This window comes from Mauremys mutica, chromosome 4, assembly GCF_020497125.1.
Source record: "Mauremys mutica isolate MM-2020 ecotype Southern chromosome 4, ASM2049712v1, whole genome shotgun sequence".
Lineage (NCBI taxonomy): Eukaryota > Metazoa > Chordata > Testudines > Geoemydidae > Mauremys > Mauremys mutica.
The window spans coordinates 48,611,138-48,630,826 of NC_059075.1; the positions used below are offsets into that span (position 1 = coordinate 48,611,138).

At 37.5% G+C, this 19,689-nt stretch overlaps 1 protein-coding gene across 1 annotated transcript in view; it reads right to left on the reverse strand.

Moving 5' to 3' along the window:
- AKAP6 (A-kinase anchoring protein 6) overlaps positions 1–19,689 on the reverse strand; it is a 304,961-nt gene that overhangs the window by 91,512 nt on the left and 193,760 nt on the right. The window contains exons 8-9 of the mRNA XM_045013477.1: positions 12,784–12,932; positions 5,875–5,995 (exon numbers count right to left, since the gene is read on the reverse strand). Coding sequence (XP_044869412.1) covers positions 5,875–5,995; positions 12,784–12,932 — 270 coding nt within the window. The remainder of the gene's footprint in view (positions 1–5,874; positions 5,996–12,783; positions 12,933–19,689) is intronic.

The window sequence follows — 19,689 nt, forward strand, 5'->3', positions numbered from 1 at the left end:
ATATATATATCTTGACAGATAAAATCAAAGCTTTCACCTTGCAACACTCAATTTTTATCAGTGTTAAAGTAAAAGTCATATTTCAAAAAGCTAAAGGTTGCACTTTTTGCAATTTAGCCTAAAAGTTTATTAGCAAACTATAATGACTATCCTGATTGCAATTAAAAAGGCTCCCAAATGGGTCAACATACTTAAGTGCTATCTGCAATCATTTAGATTTTAACATGATGGTTATTACTTATTACCAAGCTGCACAATGAGATATATTGATTACTTTTAACCTTTAGATCCAAGGATTCAGAAAAGGTCAAGGTAGTACTCTACCTTTCCTGTCTAGTAAGCTTATGGCCTTTAGAAGAATTCTAAATGATTCCTATTGGCAAGGCAGATTTGAAATTAGTTTATTCTCTTGGCTGACATAGAAATGATGACGTATTTAAAAATACTGCATGCATAGCACATTTATAGTTTCTGTCTAGAAAGGGCCTAATCTTGCAACATGCTGAGAGCTTCCTGAGAAATGGTGAGTACCCTCAACTCCTACTGACTGTTAGTGGTCTCATATAAGAAGATAGATTACTAGACTGACAAGAAGCTCTCAGCATTTTGCAGAATTTGGGCTCTAGGATCATTCTCCACAGGATTTAGTCCAAATAGAATACTTTTCAGGCAGTTTACCTTGTAATAAGTTTTTTTACAGCAGTAATTTGGTTGAAATAAAGACAACTACAGTGTGGCTTCAGTAGGTATACAGTCCTTGTTTTAAATGGAATAAAGTAATCCAATTGAACTACTCTGTTTTACAAGTGAAAAAGATACAGAGCACATTAATTGATCCTTGCAGGCTTCTGGTATTTCAGCTTTCTTTCTCTTTAGTAACATTTAGAACTGCTTCTCACATTTATATCCTCAAAGTGAACAGAACTCAGGCCTGAGATTCAGGAGAATTATGGGCAAGAGAAACATATAACTGTTATGTGTTAGATTAATTCACAGAACACTTGGCATTATTATTGCCAAGTAGTCAAATTGTTCCAAGTTGTTCCGGAAGGTTGTTATTAATAGTATGTTTTCTGAGGAAAGTTCTGTCTACTTTTGGAACTGCATTTCTGTTGCCAAGGAAACTCCTTTAAGCACAGCATTCTAGGAGCACACTGCTGCTTTTGTTTGCCAGTATCCTATTCATATCATCTAAGTAAGCACTTTACATACTTCAGCCTCTGGTTTCAAATGTTTTAAGTTTTTGTTTATTCATGTTACTATTTGAAATATAGTTTGTTCTTTTTAAATCCAGGACTAGTCTAAGTTTATTTGTAACAGTTGCATTAAGGAGGGAGGGTTGATTTTTTTTGCAAGTTTACGATAAATTAGTTTTAATTTGAATAATAGCTCCATAGGTTATAGCATTAGTCCTTAAGTGTTAATTATCTTTTCACTCTGAAATTAATGTAGTCATTTCCTACTGACTCCTCTCCACTGTTATTGAAGTGCCGAGGAAAACATGTCATTGAGTTCTGAGCCAGAACTGTTGTTGTGATTAATCCTGGTCACATGGCCAATCTCTGCCAAAAGGAGATCACTGAAAAAAGGTGACAAAGACAGCGATTTCCTGTCAGCAAAGAGTAGGACAGGGCTGTCTAGAAGTGATGCAAATGAGGGAAACTTTCACCACGGTTTGTTTGAACCACTTAGGGCCACAGCACACAGAGTTAGAGTGAATGGCACAATGGAGCAGCAGCACACCCAGAGGAGAAAATGAACTGCACCTTCAGAAGAACCGTAGCTTCCATTAGGGAAACAGAAAAACTGCTGGAAAGGTTTTCTTCAATTTTTCTTTAGAGGTCCATAAGACTTGATGTGCATTTTAATGTTATTTAATACAGTGAAGTTTTTCCCTTTGATAGGATACTTCAGTATTTAACCTGTTCAAAAGCCACATTGACAGATTTTCTTCTAAATCTTTCCAACTGCTGTACCAATTTTTTTCTATTTATTATAGAGTTCATCTTTGCTGAAGACTTAATAGTTTAAGAGATTGCTTATGCAGTATGTATTTCAAGCATCTTAAATAGTTTTGTAATCATACATCCAAATATCAAAGGACATCCTGGTGTTTTTATTTTGAGTTTTTTAAAAAAATGTTTGTTTAATTTTATTCTCTACATGCTAACAATTTTAATAATCATATCTTACTTATTTAAATGGGGTTTTAATCTAACAGACAATTAAGTTTTACAATTAATCTTCTGGGGAAAATGTAGGAATTATCATTAACTTTCTGTATCTCGTACATTCATTTCTAATCTCCAGAGCTCCAATAAACACCGATTTGCTTCATTTTTGAACATTCAAGGTAGAGATATAAAATCCATACCCGAGTTCCCAGTGAACGATTCATTAGCAGAGTTTAAACTCTGTGGGCCTGATTCTGCAAACCCTCTGCATGCAAATCCACCTGAAGTCAATGTGAGCTCTATATACAAAGAAGGCTTATGGGATCAGGTCCACATGCTATCGATAAAAATGAGGGTTTCCATATATGTTCAACTGAGATACAGTGCTCTTCAGAAATCAATCAGATATCAGAAAAAATTAGATGTTCCTTATAAGTTAATTTCAATTGTAGACTAACAGGCTGTAAACCACTCATTCTGTGTTTGCATCTGTAACATATATTAATCAAATTTCAAAATCATGATAGTTACTTTTTAAAAATTGAAAATGAAAATTGAGTGAATTGTCCTTTTTATCCCTGGGAGAGGGCTGCAGGAGGAGGAAGGATTATCTTTAGAAGTTGTGCTCAAACAGGAAAATAAAATGAAAGAGAACCAACAATACTGCTAGTGTATATCATACATGCTTAGAGTTTTAAAAAAATACCAGCTGCACTATACACTTTAATGCATGCTTTCCCCTCCTGATTTACCTGTTTTATCATACCTCCTTTCCATTCATAGACTCCTTAGGGGCAATGATTACTGTTGGTAATAGTGATACCACAGCAGGTTCACTGGCAGAGAAGGCTTGCTGAGCTGGCTCAGAGGTACAATTACTTGTCAGCTCAATAGCTGGGAGGAGGGGATCTGAGGGTTTAGGAGAATCCACCAAAAAGCAGAAAGTGCAATTAACAAGTTCATATTTGAAGCTACAGTTGATAAAGAATACTTAAAATAAGGCCTATGTTTTCATAACACCCTCCATCATTCAACAGTTTTGATTACTCAGCTGCCTGCATTTCTTTTAAGATTTTCTTCCCCCACAGAGTAGAATTACTTCCATGTTTAGTATAAAATATAGACAGTGTTGATACCACATGGTTGTGATTGCTAGGCAGACCACCAACGACTGTGAGTCAGATCTTCCATATAGGTAGAGTGTCACTATTAAGAGTATTTGTTATTGACTGTAGAGTAGGTTAGCTAGGCTGGGTATTAGAAATATAAATGCTGAGTGTTGTTAGGGGTATGATGTATCCTGGTTACTAAAATCATAGAAATTAGAGATAAAAAAGCCCATGTTCATTCACCTAATCTGTCCTTTTGCCAAGCAGTGTGTGCACCCCCACTGTTTATGGTTTTACAGTGGAAGAACTGCAATCGTACTAGAATAATATATTCTTAAAAGCTTTAAAATTGTGGCTGGAGCTCTGCAAGAAAGCGCTCCACCTGTGGAGACTGCAGAGAGAATGTGCTGAATCCAGTTTGGAACCTGTGCTCATTGACTGTAGGCCTGGCAAATATGTGGGAGCTATAGACCTGACAACTCTCCTCTGTCTGAACTTTCCAATCCCAGGAGCATTGTACCAGAAGAAGCCAGCATAACTCAGGGCTCCATTAAATCCAGGCAATATTATCTCCCTTTCTGTGATAAAATATTTCTGTATGTGCAGCCTAAAGTTGTGTTGGCCATTTTTGTCACCATACTGCATTGCAAACCTCTGAGTAAATCCCTGTCCTCTTTTATCCCTCCCATTACACCACTAACCACTATTTCCCCAATTATATACATTACTATTCATACCTTTATGACTGCATTTCAAATCCATCAGGATAAAAAACATTTCTAAAGGGTGCATAGAATAGTGGGGCCGAGTGCTTCTTGTGATTCCAGGCCATTTTTGTTGTTTTTTTAAAAATATTAGAATTTTTTGAATTATTGAATGTAAAACTGAAAACAATGGCTACATTAAGGCATAGAGCAAAGCACTTTTTGGAAATTGTCTTGTATGAATATACAGTGCCTAAGCATTTCAATCCTGACTTGTAACACACTATTTATTCCAATCCACACATTTTTAACAGTGAGGGTGATTAGCCATTTGAATGAACTAACAAAGGAAATGGGGGATTCTCCATATCTTGATATCTTCAGATCAAGACTGGATGCCATTCTGTTCAAGTTATTGGGCTCAATAAAAGGGTAACTGGATAGAATTTAAGGGCATGTCATATAAAGGAAGTCAGAACAGATGGTCCCTTTTTGCCTTAAAATCTAGGAATCTCTGAGTCTATCTAGGGCAGAGACCATCAGCTGTGGTATGAAATTATGTATTTAGTTTTCTTTTAATATTAACAAATGACCGACAAAGAGAGAAACTGAGGCTATTAAACTTAACTTACTTGTGACTTTTCTTCCTCCACAGAGTAGACTTAGTTAGAGCTCAAACAATATTCTTTTCATGTGAAGGTATTTTATAACCTATTTCATAATTATCTGTTTAGGTCCTTTCAAATAAAAGGACCAGCATTAGATAGAATAAAATGCATGAAGAGCATCAACAAATTATGAATTCAAAGCAAGAAAATATAAATTATATTTAATAAATTATCAAATCATGTAACCATAGAAGAAAGAAAACAACTTCTATTTGACCTTGACTGTACCATTTTATTCTATAAGAAATAAAAAAAAAGCTAGAGGGTAGTTGTTTCTTGTCATTATACTATTGCTGATTCTGTAGTTAGTTATTAATTTTATTTTTTATGATTCACAATCTGCTCTTTGAAATACGCCATATGCTCAAAGCAATTCAAGGATGACAACTGTCAGAATTACTCCAATAAAAATTGCCTAAATGAGGAAGATTTACTGCAGCCTGATATTTCTGTGGAAAACCTCTCCCTCCTTTCCCCAACCCCCATCATGCCCCTTGAATACAGTTTCTCAGACACACAGTCAAGCCTGAAACAGTTTTAAGATGAAATCTATATTTTGGGGGACTATTAAAGTTATCCATTAAAAAGAAGAACTGATAAAACAATCTGGAGTACGACAGCAATGGCAAATAAGGGAAACAGTATATATTTATTTGACAAAGAGCCTCCAATCAATATGCAAGTTCAAAATCATTTTGCTTAAATCACAAGCAAGTGTATTGACTTAACATGACAATGTCTGCTTTATGTATACCTAATAAAAATTAAATTGGAAGAGTCCTGTATCCCAGCAGCAGTAAACCAAAATCAAGGCAAATTTCTCTCTTCCCTGAAGAGATCTGAAAGGTGGATAAAAATCCAGCTGAAAGCTCCAATCAAAACACATTTTGTTAAATGCTACCATTTCATTTTTTCTTCATTTTGTTTCAGTCTATTTATTAATGCAGTTTCATTTATTTCTATTCATCTCGAAGACAAATCTTTGTCCTTCTATAGAATTACACCAAATAGAATGTGATAAAGGGAACTTTCTTGCAATTATGATGTCGGTGCAGCCTGTCAGTGCACAGGGGATGGAAATGAGGTTGGGGACAGGGAAGGGAATTCTAATAGACACCATGATACATACAATGAACGTAGCGATATCCTGTGAGAGAAAGACTTGTCAAGCTAATCAGATCTTCTATAGCTAGGTAAAGGCAGTAACGGTAGCTCTAACCTTGTAAAGATGCTGCTGCTGCTCCTCTGACATCATCAGGTCATGGCTGTCCATCACTATAGATTCCATGTCAATCAGCCAATCCCAGAGCTCCTGGTATTCTGAATCAAAGTCCAAAAGGCTGTAGATAAGGAACAAAATGTATTATGCATAAATACAGTCTAGGTGTTAAAATCGTGTATTAGAATAATATATTCTTGAAAACTCATGATGTTCCACGTTATATTTCTAAAGAGACAGTCTGTATTTATAGAGAGTGGACACAAATGAAAATTGAAATCCAATTTAAACCAGTGACATGACCTAAATTTGGCGAGTGATGCTAGATTCTGACAACTGTAAGCATACTGTACTTGCTGCAAAAATGTAGAAATAAAAAACCCTTAGATAATGTTGCCTAATGGTTTTTAAAGTGCTAACATTATATTTAACAAGCTTCTCTACAATGATCATGATATACTATTATTCGTACCAAAAATATTACTTTCACAGAAAAATGACTCAATCCATTTAGCCATCCCTCTGCTGTCTATCTGCCTATCTCTGCAAATATATATCCTACATTTATTTTCATGGATGAATAGCTAGCATTTCAACTTAACGCTTTAGGATAGGCTTGAGTGAATATGGTAAGCCAGTGAGAACTAAGGCCAGATACAGTATTAGACAGGTGTTCCCTACAGACATGTAAGAAACAAAGGTAAGGACAGGAAGTCAAAACAATGAATCTTTGAATAGCCAGCAATCATTAAAATTCAAAGGAGGATCACTATGGTTTTCAACAAAATAAATCATTACAATAAGGAGCTTAAAAGGATTAATGTGATTCTCTATTGAAAGCCTAGTGAGTAAGTAAAGCACAGATTCTTCTAAAACACTGTGATATGAGAAAGAAGGTATACATGGAAAAACTGCAAAATTGTAAAAAAAAATAGCCATAAAAGGAATCCTCAAGACTTGTCAATCTGTAACTGACCAGAAGCTTATTAATAGCAATGAAGAAAAAAACATCATTGTATGTCAAATGAGTATATGACAGTGTGTGTTCCTGCCCATGAATTTAATATTATTTACCGAGGCTAATTTTTTCAACTATTTAAAAACTTTTTCTAGTCTTTTACATCTTTTTCATTAATGTTATAAAGAAAGTGAGAAATCCTGCAACAAAGGAACAAGAGAAATAATAATACCAAAAATATAACGTATACACTACTGTAGTTTGAATTACCATTAATTAATGTACCATATCCAAGGTGATTTTGAACTTATGTAGATATAGTTAATGTATTGTGAAACACCCTCTTTTGAGAGGAAAGAGGGAAGGGCGGAGAAAGCATCTAGTCCTCTGTAATATTACTTTCACCAAGACAACTAAGAAAGTACTGTACAATGCATTATCTCTTTAGATCAATCCACTACATTTAGCATACTCTTACTTAATAACTTATGAGGTGATAGTTCCTGTCTTGGAAAGGTAAGCAATGGTGCTATTATAAAGGAGAGCAGGCATGAACAATCAAGTTATTGTGTTTGAAGAACAACAATTTCATTGGATGTTGAGGGCATTTGCAACCTCTCATGAGGTATTTGATGGACCTTTATTTTGAAACTGCACTACATCCCATATTCTTCATAGAAATATTGCTATAATATGATTATAACATAACTATGATATGTTTTGTACAAGATAAGTCATGTGAGATATCAATGGAAAGGTTATGATTTGCTGAATATGATTATCCTATTTGTATGTATGTATCATTTTGGTATTTAAAGTTAGGAATATTGACTATACATCTATACTACAGAAGTGTTTGCACCCAGGGAACGCGCACCAGACAGAATGCAATCAGTCTGTCTGGCTAGCTAGCTGGGGACCAGTCAACGGACCATTAGGGAGAACAACAGGTCGTTGAAGATGCTCATCTCCCACCTTCCTGAGACGCTTTCCTGGGATGCTACAAACCACCTCAGGTTCATGATCTTTTTGACACTGCAGGGTCATGTGATTAAGTCACCTGGTACTGGACTCAATGAATACCAGTATTTTGCCACTGAGAGGGGAGGATGCACACTGGGAAAAAAAAGGATTCCTGCCATATGTAAAGCCTATTTAAGGTAGGAGAGGGACATTTAAGGGAGGGCTGGTTCTTCACTGAATCCCCGCCCAGGATGACCCCTGGAAAGATCAAAGAAACAAAGACAAAATGGGGGAGAAGGACTGAACCCAGCCTGGGAAGGTATCTGGCCTGTGAAAGAAATACCTAGAGTTTTAAGCTGCAGGCAAGAACAGTTTGCCTTCAAGAGACTCTGCAATCTGCCTAAAACAACATTTAGGGTGAGAAATTACTATTTGTAACCAGTTTCTTTAGTATCTAAGCATATATTGCATCTTTGTTTTATTTGCTGGGTAATCTGCTTTGATCTGTTTGCTATCTCTTATAATCACTTAAAATCTATCATTTGTAGTCAATAAATGTGTTTTTGTTTTCTCTAAAAACAGTTTGTGGAATTCATAACTGGGGTGGAGGCAAAAAGCTGTGCAGATCTTCCTCCACATGGAGGGAGGGAGCGAATTTCATGAGTTTACGTTGTACAGCACAAGATGATACAATTTTGGGTTTATACTGCGGAGGGAGTGTGCACTTGTGTGCTGGGCAATTCCTTAGCTGAAGCCTTCCCATGCAGTGCTGATTTTAGTGTCTGTGTCTTTCTGCAGCTTGGTGTGTCCCTACCTATATGTGTGCTGGAGAAGCTTGAGGGCCTGGCTCAGCAGGACAGTGTAAGGGAGTCCAGGTTGGTAGGGTAGGTGGGCTCAGTGGTACCCCAGTACATCAGGTGGCACCCAGGAATAGGGTGGGGGCAGCCCGTCACACAAATATAAAACTATAATCTTTGTGAATAAAAGTCCATGGTATTCAGAATGCTGTGTAATAGAATCCTTACCTAAACCTCAGAGAACTGCCTAACCATTCTGCATCTCCAATACTCAATTTTTTGACATTATGTCTCCTCCAAAAATTATCCCAGCTCATAAAAACTGACAGGGTAGAATGCTAATTATTAAAGACATATATTTTATCAGGCAAGAGGCCAGATTTTCAGCTGATGTAAATTGGTATAGCTACACTGGCTTCCAGGGTCTTCTCACTTTACATCAGCTGAGAATCTAGCCCAAGAATTAGTGACGGGTTGAACCAAAATCTGGATCCAAACATTCCACTCTTTTGGCAGAATAGGTCTGGGGTGGATATTTCACAATCAAATAAATGGATCAGAATTTTAATATAATGAGCAGAATTAAAGTTCTGAATCCAAACACATCTCGCACACTGGAACTTCAAAATCCAGATCTGGACCAAGGTCTAAATTTTGCTATGCAAGCCCATGTTCAATTATTATGAAGTTTGGTTTAGAAGTTGTCGAAAATATGTCTTGACATAACTATGAATTGTTTAAAAAATCCCTTGCTTTTAAAGATATTATATATTTTTTAAATGTATAAGCTATTATTAATTTGATAAAAATGTATAAGATAACAGGACCAAATAAAGAAGTTAACAAAATAGGACAAATGTAGGTTCAGTGATAGGTTAAGATTAAAATATAGCTGTCAACATTTCTGTTAGGGTGAATATTCCTTTTATATTCAGAATCCATCTTTTCTATGCATAGCAGGTAATTTTTCACATTGCCTGAGGCAGAATCAAGAGAAGCTTAGCTTCTGAAATATTGTATATCTGCTAGATGCAAGAATTACAAAAATGACTTGATTTTAGTGCATTAACCAAGTCCACGGATTACTTTAAAAAATGTAGAGCAAGTGTTTCTGGTCCAAAATATCCTCCAATAAAAGGTACCCAAAGGTTCCCAAGAGGAATGCAACAAGGTGTGTTAAAGAAGAAATAACTAAAACTTCTTTGAACATAGTTTTATGGTTAATACACTAAACTCATGTTAGCAACATAGTGTTTCTAATGACATTAAGGTATATTTTAGCTTGGTAAACAGGAAATAAGATATGCAGAATTGCATGGCTTATCCCTTGAACCCTAAACGTATTTCTTAAAGTATGGACATCAATTTATTATTTTGAATGAAAATTCATGAGCCCCTTTCTTATGAGAAAACCAGCTCATCTGTGCCATTAATAAATAAAAAGGAATGTGGAGCTATTTCCATTAGCCATTTTTTTTCATGTTTGACACATACCTCCAGATTGTATTATTTCTTTGATAGCATAGCTCACATGGCATTTAGAAGTACTGTGAGCATAGCAGTATGCCTGTTCCCCGCCCCCCCCAAATCCAACCAAATAAAAAATTCTTTCGAGTTTCTGGGTCATCATCTGTTGGATCTCCTTTCCATAAGCATGCTATTGCAGTATTATAGAGGAAATCAAATTTCTGACCATAACAGCTTTAAAAAATAACATTGCTTTAAATTCCGTACATATCTGGAGCATTCCATAATGTTCAGTCAATGCACTCCAAGCCTGATCCTGCAGTTCTAACTATGGTCTAATGAGTACTGCCGAACGACTGGAAGAAATGGTCCTGAGACATGTGCAATAGTTTACTGAACACAGTAAACATGGGTCCGAACTAAAACTCTGATGATATCACGCCACCAACTCTGAGGGTGTTCAGAATCTGAACCCATGTAAGTTCAATATTTTGCAGCTGGTCCCTATTACTCCTCTTGAGCTCTTCCCACACGCATAGTGGCCATTGTTCTCCTACAGCAGATCTCCATTCTTTTCTCTATCATTCCCTCCATAGCCATTCCTATGCAGACATTAACTGATCCCTCTTCATTTTCATTGTAACTATCCCTATTCTGCAGACATTCCCCAGTCCCTTGTAGTCCCACCTCACAGACTTTCCAATTTGCAGATACTACCTTACTGGTCCCATTTTAACCATCTCTTCCCTGCACCTAATCTATTTCTGATCTATTCCCACTGTAGATAGATCTCCCACATTTGCCAAGTCCTCATTCTTACCTTGTTCGCACTGTAGGCATTCTCCAAAAGCCATGCATCAGGTATCTAATATATGGGCATTCCCATGTTACTCCTCAACATAGTACCTTATCATAGTATCAATAGCAAGCACAAAAATTGGATATATGTGCACTGAGGGCCAAATATTAAAAAACAGCTCCTAATCTTGTAGTTGCAATCAAATGTGGGCAAACCTCAAGGGTTAGATTTTCAAAGGGGCCTGAGGGAGTTAGACACTCCACAGCCCATTGATATGGAAGTCAGTGAAGGTTGGTGCCCTTTGTTCTGTAGACTCCTTTGAAAATCCCAATCTAAATTGCTAAATACCTGATTTATGGATGTTAAGCAAGAGGTTAAACATCTAAAATGCTGTCAGTTACATGTGCAATTTTGTCTTTTACATGTGCAATGCTTGCCATTGATACTATGATAAGGTGCTATGTTTAGGAACACCATAGGAATGCCCATAAATTAGAGACATGTTGCATCACCCTTGGAAAGTTAGCTTTGACAAAGCTTCCCCAATGCACCAGAGGTCTGTGGCCAGAGTGTTTGCAGTAGGTAGATCAGCTATGGACCTAGACATTACTACAGGGGAGGGAAATATTCAGATCATGGGGATAGAGCTAGGGCATTTCTCCATTGGCATCAGTGGAAATTTGAAACAAGTCCTTATGGAGCCTGTTCAAGGAAGAGTGTCTATAGTGGGAATGAGCAACAATGCAAACTTTATAATTGGGGGAGATATATCTACAGTGGGAACAGCTGGAGAAGAGATTATGTGCAGGGAATCAGACAGATGACAAACTCATTAGACACAGAAATCTCAACAGACAACAGCTAAAGTAATTATTCAAGGTGGTTGGGAAACAGTTTCCCCAAATAGATGCCATTTGAGATGAAACTGAGACCTTTTGAATTTTTTTCATGAAAAACCAAAAGGAGAGACAAAGAAAAAGCATGTGCCTGTACTAGAATAGTCTCGTGGTCAGAGCAGCCAGCTGGGAAAGAGGAAACCCAAGTTCAAATCCTTCATCTTCCTAATTCAAGGTGGTCTCTCTCAGTCTTTCCTGTTGGTACTGTTCCATATAAATAACTAAATATTGATTGTCCCAGAGTCAGAACAAATGCCTGACAGCCCAGTGGTCAGGGAACTCACCTAGGATGTGGAAAGGTAGGGAATTTAACGTGGGTCTCTCACAGGGCCTTAATCGCCAAACTATTCTGGAGTGGGTTTCTTGCTTGGTATCATTTTGACCAAAAATTCCATTCTGGACCTGAGAAACCTTCCTGTCAAAACAACTATATTTTCACTAAAAGTTCTGGTTTTGACTAATCAGCAATTTTAGATGAAACAACATTCAATCAAATATTTCCTGGCCAGTTCTAGTACTTATAGCTTTCAGTCAGTACTGAACTGGGCCATATTTAAACCAGAAATCCAGAAATGAAAGGCTTCACATTCACCTACTAAGGGGCTAGTAAAATGGTCTCTAAGGAAGTTTGTAATAAAAAGATACTGACATGTCATGGAAGTCTTTGGAAGAAACATACTAGGAAACCTGAAAGCATCTGAACAAATTAAGAAATAAAGAGAATTAAAACATGACATAACAGGCTTAGTAAAGGCTGAAGTTTAAGGATATGCAAAATTTCTCATGTAGATAATGGGCTGCTATTCAAAAAAGTTAGGTAGCTCTAGGAGTGAAGCAATTACTGTAGATAAAATTATAAAGAACTCATTAATTTTTGCATTAATGAATATGACAATAAATATACATAGCATGTTACCTTGTCTCTTGGTTAAGGAGGAAAAATCCTAGCTAGCATAGCAGTAAGAAAGAAGATCATGTAAAAAAGCACAGATCAGAGAGAATAAAACAACAAAAAGAATAGTTTCCTACCCATTACTTCCCACTGTGTGAACTTTTGACATATCAGCAAACTCTTCCTTTCGCTTGCTACTACTGTTGTACTGTTCACTATACAGCTTTAAGGACATCTGTTCAACAGCATCTCTTTGTGCTTCCAGATAGCATAGCTGAACCTCAGCCTAGAGAAAGAAAACAAAGAGGAAAACACTTTTTTTTTCATTCCAAAGGAATGCATTTTAAATGACTACTTTTGGACTGTACCAAACAATTTAACCAAGAGGAATAATCACACCATCATTTCTTTCTTCCTTAATAAGGCTAGTCCTATAAATCAGATCATAGTACAGTATATTATCTAGTGTTATAACTGGACCGTTTTAGTTCTTATCAAAGCATGGCCCTTATGTCCCATGAGATATATATCCAGCAAAATGCTAAATAAAAATGTCTGTCTGTATGCGTGTGAGCAAGCGAGATATTAGAAATATCACATTCTGAAAAAATCCAGCTAAATATATAAAATAAAGCTTCTTGCACATTTCAGAAGCTCATCTTCATCTCTTGCTAACAAAGTTGACGATGCTTCAGAGTTAATTATACTTGCATTGTTTTGTTAAATTAATAACTGTAAATTAAAACAAAGGGATTGGCATTGTTCACATTCTATTTCCCCCTACCTAGTTTCCACTGATTACTCAGAAATCTTGATTGCAAGGAAGAGGCAATAAGTTAGATGTGCTGTTTTCCATCAGTCTATGTGCCTAGCAAAAAGAATGTTGAATAATTTTTGGCATCAAAACTTATTGAACAGATGCTTTATTTATTGCAGCTGTGGTGATCAGTTGGATTCTGGAAGTCAGAGCTCCAGATGACATGGGAATAAAGTTTGCTTTTTGCTGTGCTTGCCCCTGGGTAGCAGGGAGAAGAACAGAGGGAAGGATAAGTTCAAAAGCACTTTGGGGCCAAGATTCTGCTGTTTTCCTTTGGTAAGGGTGCACTAAAATAAAAAACACGGACATTACAAATTCTGATAAGCTTCAAAAATGTCACTTCTTTGTAACTTAATTCCATATTCCTATTGGTAATAGCATGTTCAGTCAATCACTTGGTAGGGCAGCAAGATGAATGCACTAGCATGGAGGAAACCTTGGTTTGTAAATGATCTTCACACTCCAAGCAGCAGTTAAAGGGAAGCGTTTGCTCTCTGCTCAGAGGGTAACAGTGACTTCTATCTATGATAACAGCCATTTGTGATGTAGAGAAAAAGTGCCAAGATGAAAGCGTTAAAACAGGGAAAATTTCCAAAGCCCAGAATAAGGATGCATATTATGGGCCATGTTTGGACTGGGAAGAAAAAATAAAGGAGTGCCAGCAACATATGCTTGAAAGAAGTTGTGGACACTTATATAATCTTGTGGTTACCTGGATTATGTGAAACTTGTTTATAACTTGTATTAGCATTGACGTATTTTTTATCAAGTTGTACTATAGCTAATTTTGAAATGCCATTTTCATTTTAACTTCCACTTTCAGTTGCTTATAGCTTTTCTCCAAAAATCACTCTTTGTAGTGAATCTTTTAATGTTTGGGTTTAACCGAGATATGAGTTTTTCGGACAATCTGAAGAAAATCCATTCATCCATCTTCTGAATAGCTGGAGCATAAAAAAAACTTCCAGTGCTTTTCAGTGCTTAAATAAATAAAACATAAAGCTTTATTTTAAAGCATTATACTTGACTTGTATGTAGTCCTGAATGTGGAATGTCCATTTTGCTTCTTTGAAGAAATCTGATTATGAAAGAAAGTTATTTTAAAATAATGTATAAATAGTATGTGCAATACAGTACATAACTTTCCTTACTGATTTCATCATGCACCAAAGTGCTGTAGTCCAAGTGTGCACAGATGTACAATCTTTCTTGAGGAGGGTTGCCTTGATTCTGCCAATCTTTCAGTCCTTAAGATATTTTTGTTTGGTATCAGTGAGCAAGTTTATAGTGTGCTGTATATATCCTCTAAAGAACTTTGATCTCATATGCAGGCTGAACACTGCTCAACACCCATTTCTTGTCACAAGAGCACTCTTCAGTTTAAAAACTTGTCATCTGTGTAGCCATTTATACATTTTAAAACAATCCAAAACTCAAATAACAGGATAGTAGATATACTGTACAAGTATAAACACAATCTAAGATTAATTAATTATGGAAGTTACATATAGTTACCAATGAAAAGGCAGTACTTGAATATGTGAAATTATCAAAATATTCTGGTTGAATATATCTAATCTCATCTGATTTTACCAGATAAACTAGTTTGGGAGTGGTCAGTAGTTTGATGAGACCCCTGAAGAAAAAGGAATCCATGGAACACAGACTGCTGTTTACAGACCTCAGAAAAGACTACCAGTAACAGAGAAAGCAGAGTTCTCTTTAGCTTAACAAATAGTTTCCTTCTGTGGGTTATTGAGGTTCCAGGTTCAATCTCTTTCTGGAGTGGATTCCTCATCCACAAGGATAATCTTTCATTTGAAGTTTACTCACTTTGATGCCTTTATGTATTCTTCACTGTCCACATCAGGCATTACAGTTTTCATTTATTCTTGCCAGAAAGCACTTATTCATTAGCTGTTTTTATTTTAGTTATGGTTGAGGTGGCACTTTCATTCTAAACCTCTATTGTGAGTGGCTGATAACTTTCCAAAACAATTACCTTATGAAATAAAATTTCCCATGATTGTTTTCAGCCTAGAGGTGAATTCTTTTGGAAAGTTTAAAGAAAACCATTTTGCTTGCTTTTTTGAGGATGGAGTTGCAAATGAAGATGCATTTTTAACTTAGCAAAATAATTATTTTTCTTGTTTTCACTAATTAAAAAAAAATTAAATTACCCCTGCAAAAAAAACTACATTAAGCACTCAAAAAAGTCAGGAAATGCCCATGATTACATTTTTACATGCAACCTGAAAGCTGGCACCTTCTGCATATGTATTAAGAGATAGTCTTTAATGATATGAACACATGCTAGTTCTCAAATGACATAATATACTGCCATACAAATTTTCCTAAAATTTTAGATACACACATGTAACATTTTTTCCATAGTGTTTTCTATAGTTTTTAAGAGAAAAAAAGATGGGGGGGGGATAAAAAGAAGCAGCTACTGTACTTGCTACAGAGCTTTGAAGTTCTGTTAACATGCAAAAATATGGCATTAGCATGTGGAGACTCCTCACCCGCAAATCTTAGAAGCTGCTTAGCTGGTAAGGCATTTGGTAGAGTTCTTGGATTGGCCCTTGCACACATTACAAAATGCACTGCAGGCTCCCTTGATTTCTTTGCAGCTTACAGTGTTCAAAAGAGTCCTCCCTTAAGTCATCCTACACCTTCAGTACACTTTTTCCTATACAGCTAAGTTAGACACACACACAAACACACACAGGTAACACAGTCTCTCTTAGCTGTACATTTTGAGCTTACTAATAAATTCTGTGCAAAATTTCAATTGATGTGGACACAACGACAAAATGAGGACAGACGCATGCATGGAATTAAGTGGAAGGCTGAAACTTTTGTTAAACTTTTAACATGGGAACGGTGCTACCTGCCCATCACTGATACTTGCCTATACCAGACATTGAATTGGTTCCAGTGCAGGAGTTACAAGGCTTCTTACCATATAACTCATAATGCAGGGTAGGCTATCCTCAGTAGGATTACCAACATTGTATTTCAATAATAAGGAACTGTTGACAACCCTAACGCTCAGTTTAAGTCTCCAGAACTCAGCTCTCTCTGAGTCTTAGCACCCCCACCCAGCCATGAGTGGGCAGAGGGTTGCAGCAGGGTAGGGACCTCGGCCCGTGGGGGTCACCATGTCTGACCTTGGCCTGAGAAAGCTACAAAATCTAACCTTGGCCTGGGAAGACCACCCTATAGCATGGTCTCACCCTATATCATGAGCCCAAGACTCATCAGCAATATCACAGGTCTTTTACCTCTGGGAAGTGTTCATTTTATTATCTTAATCACACTGGAAAGAGACCGCAAGTTGCAATGAATAAACAGCTCTAACCAAGTACCTCAGTTAGGTACTAACTAGCATGTTCCTACTTAACCACTGTGGCTTGAAGGTGCTGTGAGAAAGGCAAAAACCTCCCTGGTCCTCTGCCAGTTGGCCCATGGGAGAAAAAATTCCTTCCTGACCCTTAAACTGGCGATTGGTTAGATCCACAGCATCTGTCAGGCCAGATTTCTGTTCCAAGTTCAGGGTGGGTAGTGTAGGGCTGCTGGAATGGAGCTATAAGGGCCTCTATATGGCTCCTGCACCAGGTAAATTCTGGGAGCTGGAGAATGATAGCCAATCAGCACCCCTCCTCCCCCAGCTGGCCAATGGGTGCCAGAGACTCCCTGAGGGAGGAGCCCTATTGTTAGGGTTACCAGATAGCAACTGTGAAAAAACAGGACTGGGATGGGGAGTAATAAGTGCCTATATAAGAAAATGTCCCCAAAAATGGGACTGTCCCTTTAAAAACGGCACATCTGGTCACCCTACCTATTGTCCCCTAGGGAGTGTCTCCCTTCACTGCCAGTCCCATCAAGTTCTCCGACCCATTGAGGCAGGTGGGTGGCATATGCATGCATGATTTCTAAAGGCGCATAGAAAAGTCTACAAAAATCCATCTCTCTCCATTGCTTTAAGAGTACACTAATCCCCTCAAGTACAGACACGATAGGGACTTATCATGAACAGCCTATGGACTGCCAAGCAACAGGATGATCTGGTCCACAAAATCAGGTCCATGTGTAGACTTGAGAGACCACTGCATGTAGTGAGTCTATAGGCAGCTCAGATTTACTGCTATCATATGTAGGCGGCTACAGACCCAGTCTGCCAGCTTGTGACTACAATTCTATTTACCTGCCTCTACTCAGTTGTTGAGCAGTGGATTGTGGCAGGGTACTACAAGTCAGAGGGATATAATGGGAAAAGCGAGGAGGAGACAAATTACTAAGAGTAAAAGTGAGAGAGAACGTGAACAAGTGTGGCTGAGAGAGGAAATACAAGGATGAACGTACAGGATGGAAAAGGAAAGGAGTGGAAGATTGAAGCAAGGAAAAGGGGAAAAGGGTAGAAGCCAAATGGGGGAAAAGAGAAAGAAAAAGGTAAAGAAAATATAAGAGAGGAACAAGCATCCATTATTCTCTTCTCCACAACCTCCCAGCTCACTAACCTTCTTGTGCTAACCACCATGATCTACACTAAAACCATACTCAGTGAACCCTGCTACCTTACAAGATTACTATTCCAATTTTTTACCTTGAAAATATGATCCCTGAATAAATCAACTATTTTTAAGGATAGCTGCTGTCTTCAATTATTGTAAACATTTGCAATCAAACTCAGGTAGCTCAGAGTTTCAGCTGGATCCTTCTGATTTCTAGTGTGTATGAATTCATCTATCACACTGTTGTACTTAAAGGGTTTTTTTCAGTTCAATTTCTACTGATATCATTGCAAATCCAGAGAGGCTTTGAAGACCTCAGGTAGCTATTGATCAGTTTAATTTCAAAAAGCTATAATTTGCAGGAGCTTCAGTAAAAAGTCACAGTCCAGAAAATGTGCAATACAGCACAGAAGTCTGCTGCAGTCTATTCTTAAAAGTAAGATTTTTTTTGAGGTAATGAAGATATAGTTTTGTATCATTTCAGCAGGATGCTGTAGCTTCATTGTTAGTCAAAGTCAGAATGATTCCTTGTTTTAGTGCTCAGCAGATCTGGTGAGCTCAACTAAACCACTTTAATATTTTTAGGTTGGCCTATGAAACAGTTTTTTGCTCCTCCTCCAGCAACTATAAAAGACTGTTGTCCACTGCAAACACACCACTGTATACAAGGCCAGACTGAGAATTCTGAGGAGGGTGAGCGTGGGGATCCTTTGGTATCAACCCAAACTTCACTGACAAATTGAGTGTAAAATGGGGTTTTTTTGGGAAGAATATTTTGGTCCCATTTGCCTGGATTCCTACTACAAAAGTGGAGCACAGCAGCTGCTTGTGCTTGGGGTGGGGGGGGGGTGAAATGGGGGTTGAGGCCTGTTAAAAAATTGTCAATATTTAACAAAAGTGGCAAGGAACGATGAGGTGTGGTTTTGAGGACTACTAGGGGCACAGGCACAGGAGAGTTCTGTCTCCATTCCAGTGAATGTTAGGATTCACAAAGCACTTTTAAAACATTAGTGCTTAATTGTCAGAAAAGCCTGTGAGGCAGAGAAGTATTACTATCCCCACTTGCCTGGGCTAACTTTACCTAACCAAGTCTGAACATTTTGGCTTTTGACTGAGACCACAGAGGGAGTCATTGTCAAAGCTGGGATTAACCTCTTGCTCTCAGTCTCACACTAGTGAGATGATCTCTCTTGTGGTCAGAGGTTATACTGCTCAGCAGAGAAGCTGGCTCAGCTGCAGGCTGCATGTAGTAGGCATCTTGCGATGGTCACATTCAGCAGTAGGCTGAGCAGCACTGCACCCTACAGATGGAATTAAACTGGGGTCTGCCCAAAAATCAAGGGATGTAGAGCTCTGAACTTTCTGAACCTCTAGATCAACACCAGTAGGCTGTGATGGGATTGTGAATAACTTGGTACCTCCAGGAAAACTCAGCGTACAGCTTACAACCCTAGCAATCAATTTGCATTGGTTTACATTTTCAAGGCTATTGGCACAAAGAAAAGAGCCCGAAACTTAATTAAAAAAAAAAAGTAAAGATTTTCCAAATAAAGAGACAAGGCTGTGGCTGCAGCTTTTGCAGGCCCTCAAAGACAGGTTCTGCATGTCAACATTAAGTGCTTTCCACTATAAAGGTTACCGTGTAACATAAATGGTAATCAGTGACAATACAAATCAATGAAAATACATTTTATTTCTTGTTAGACCTG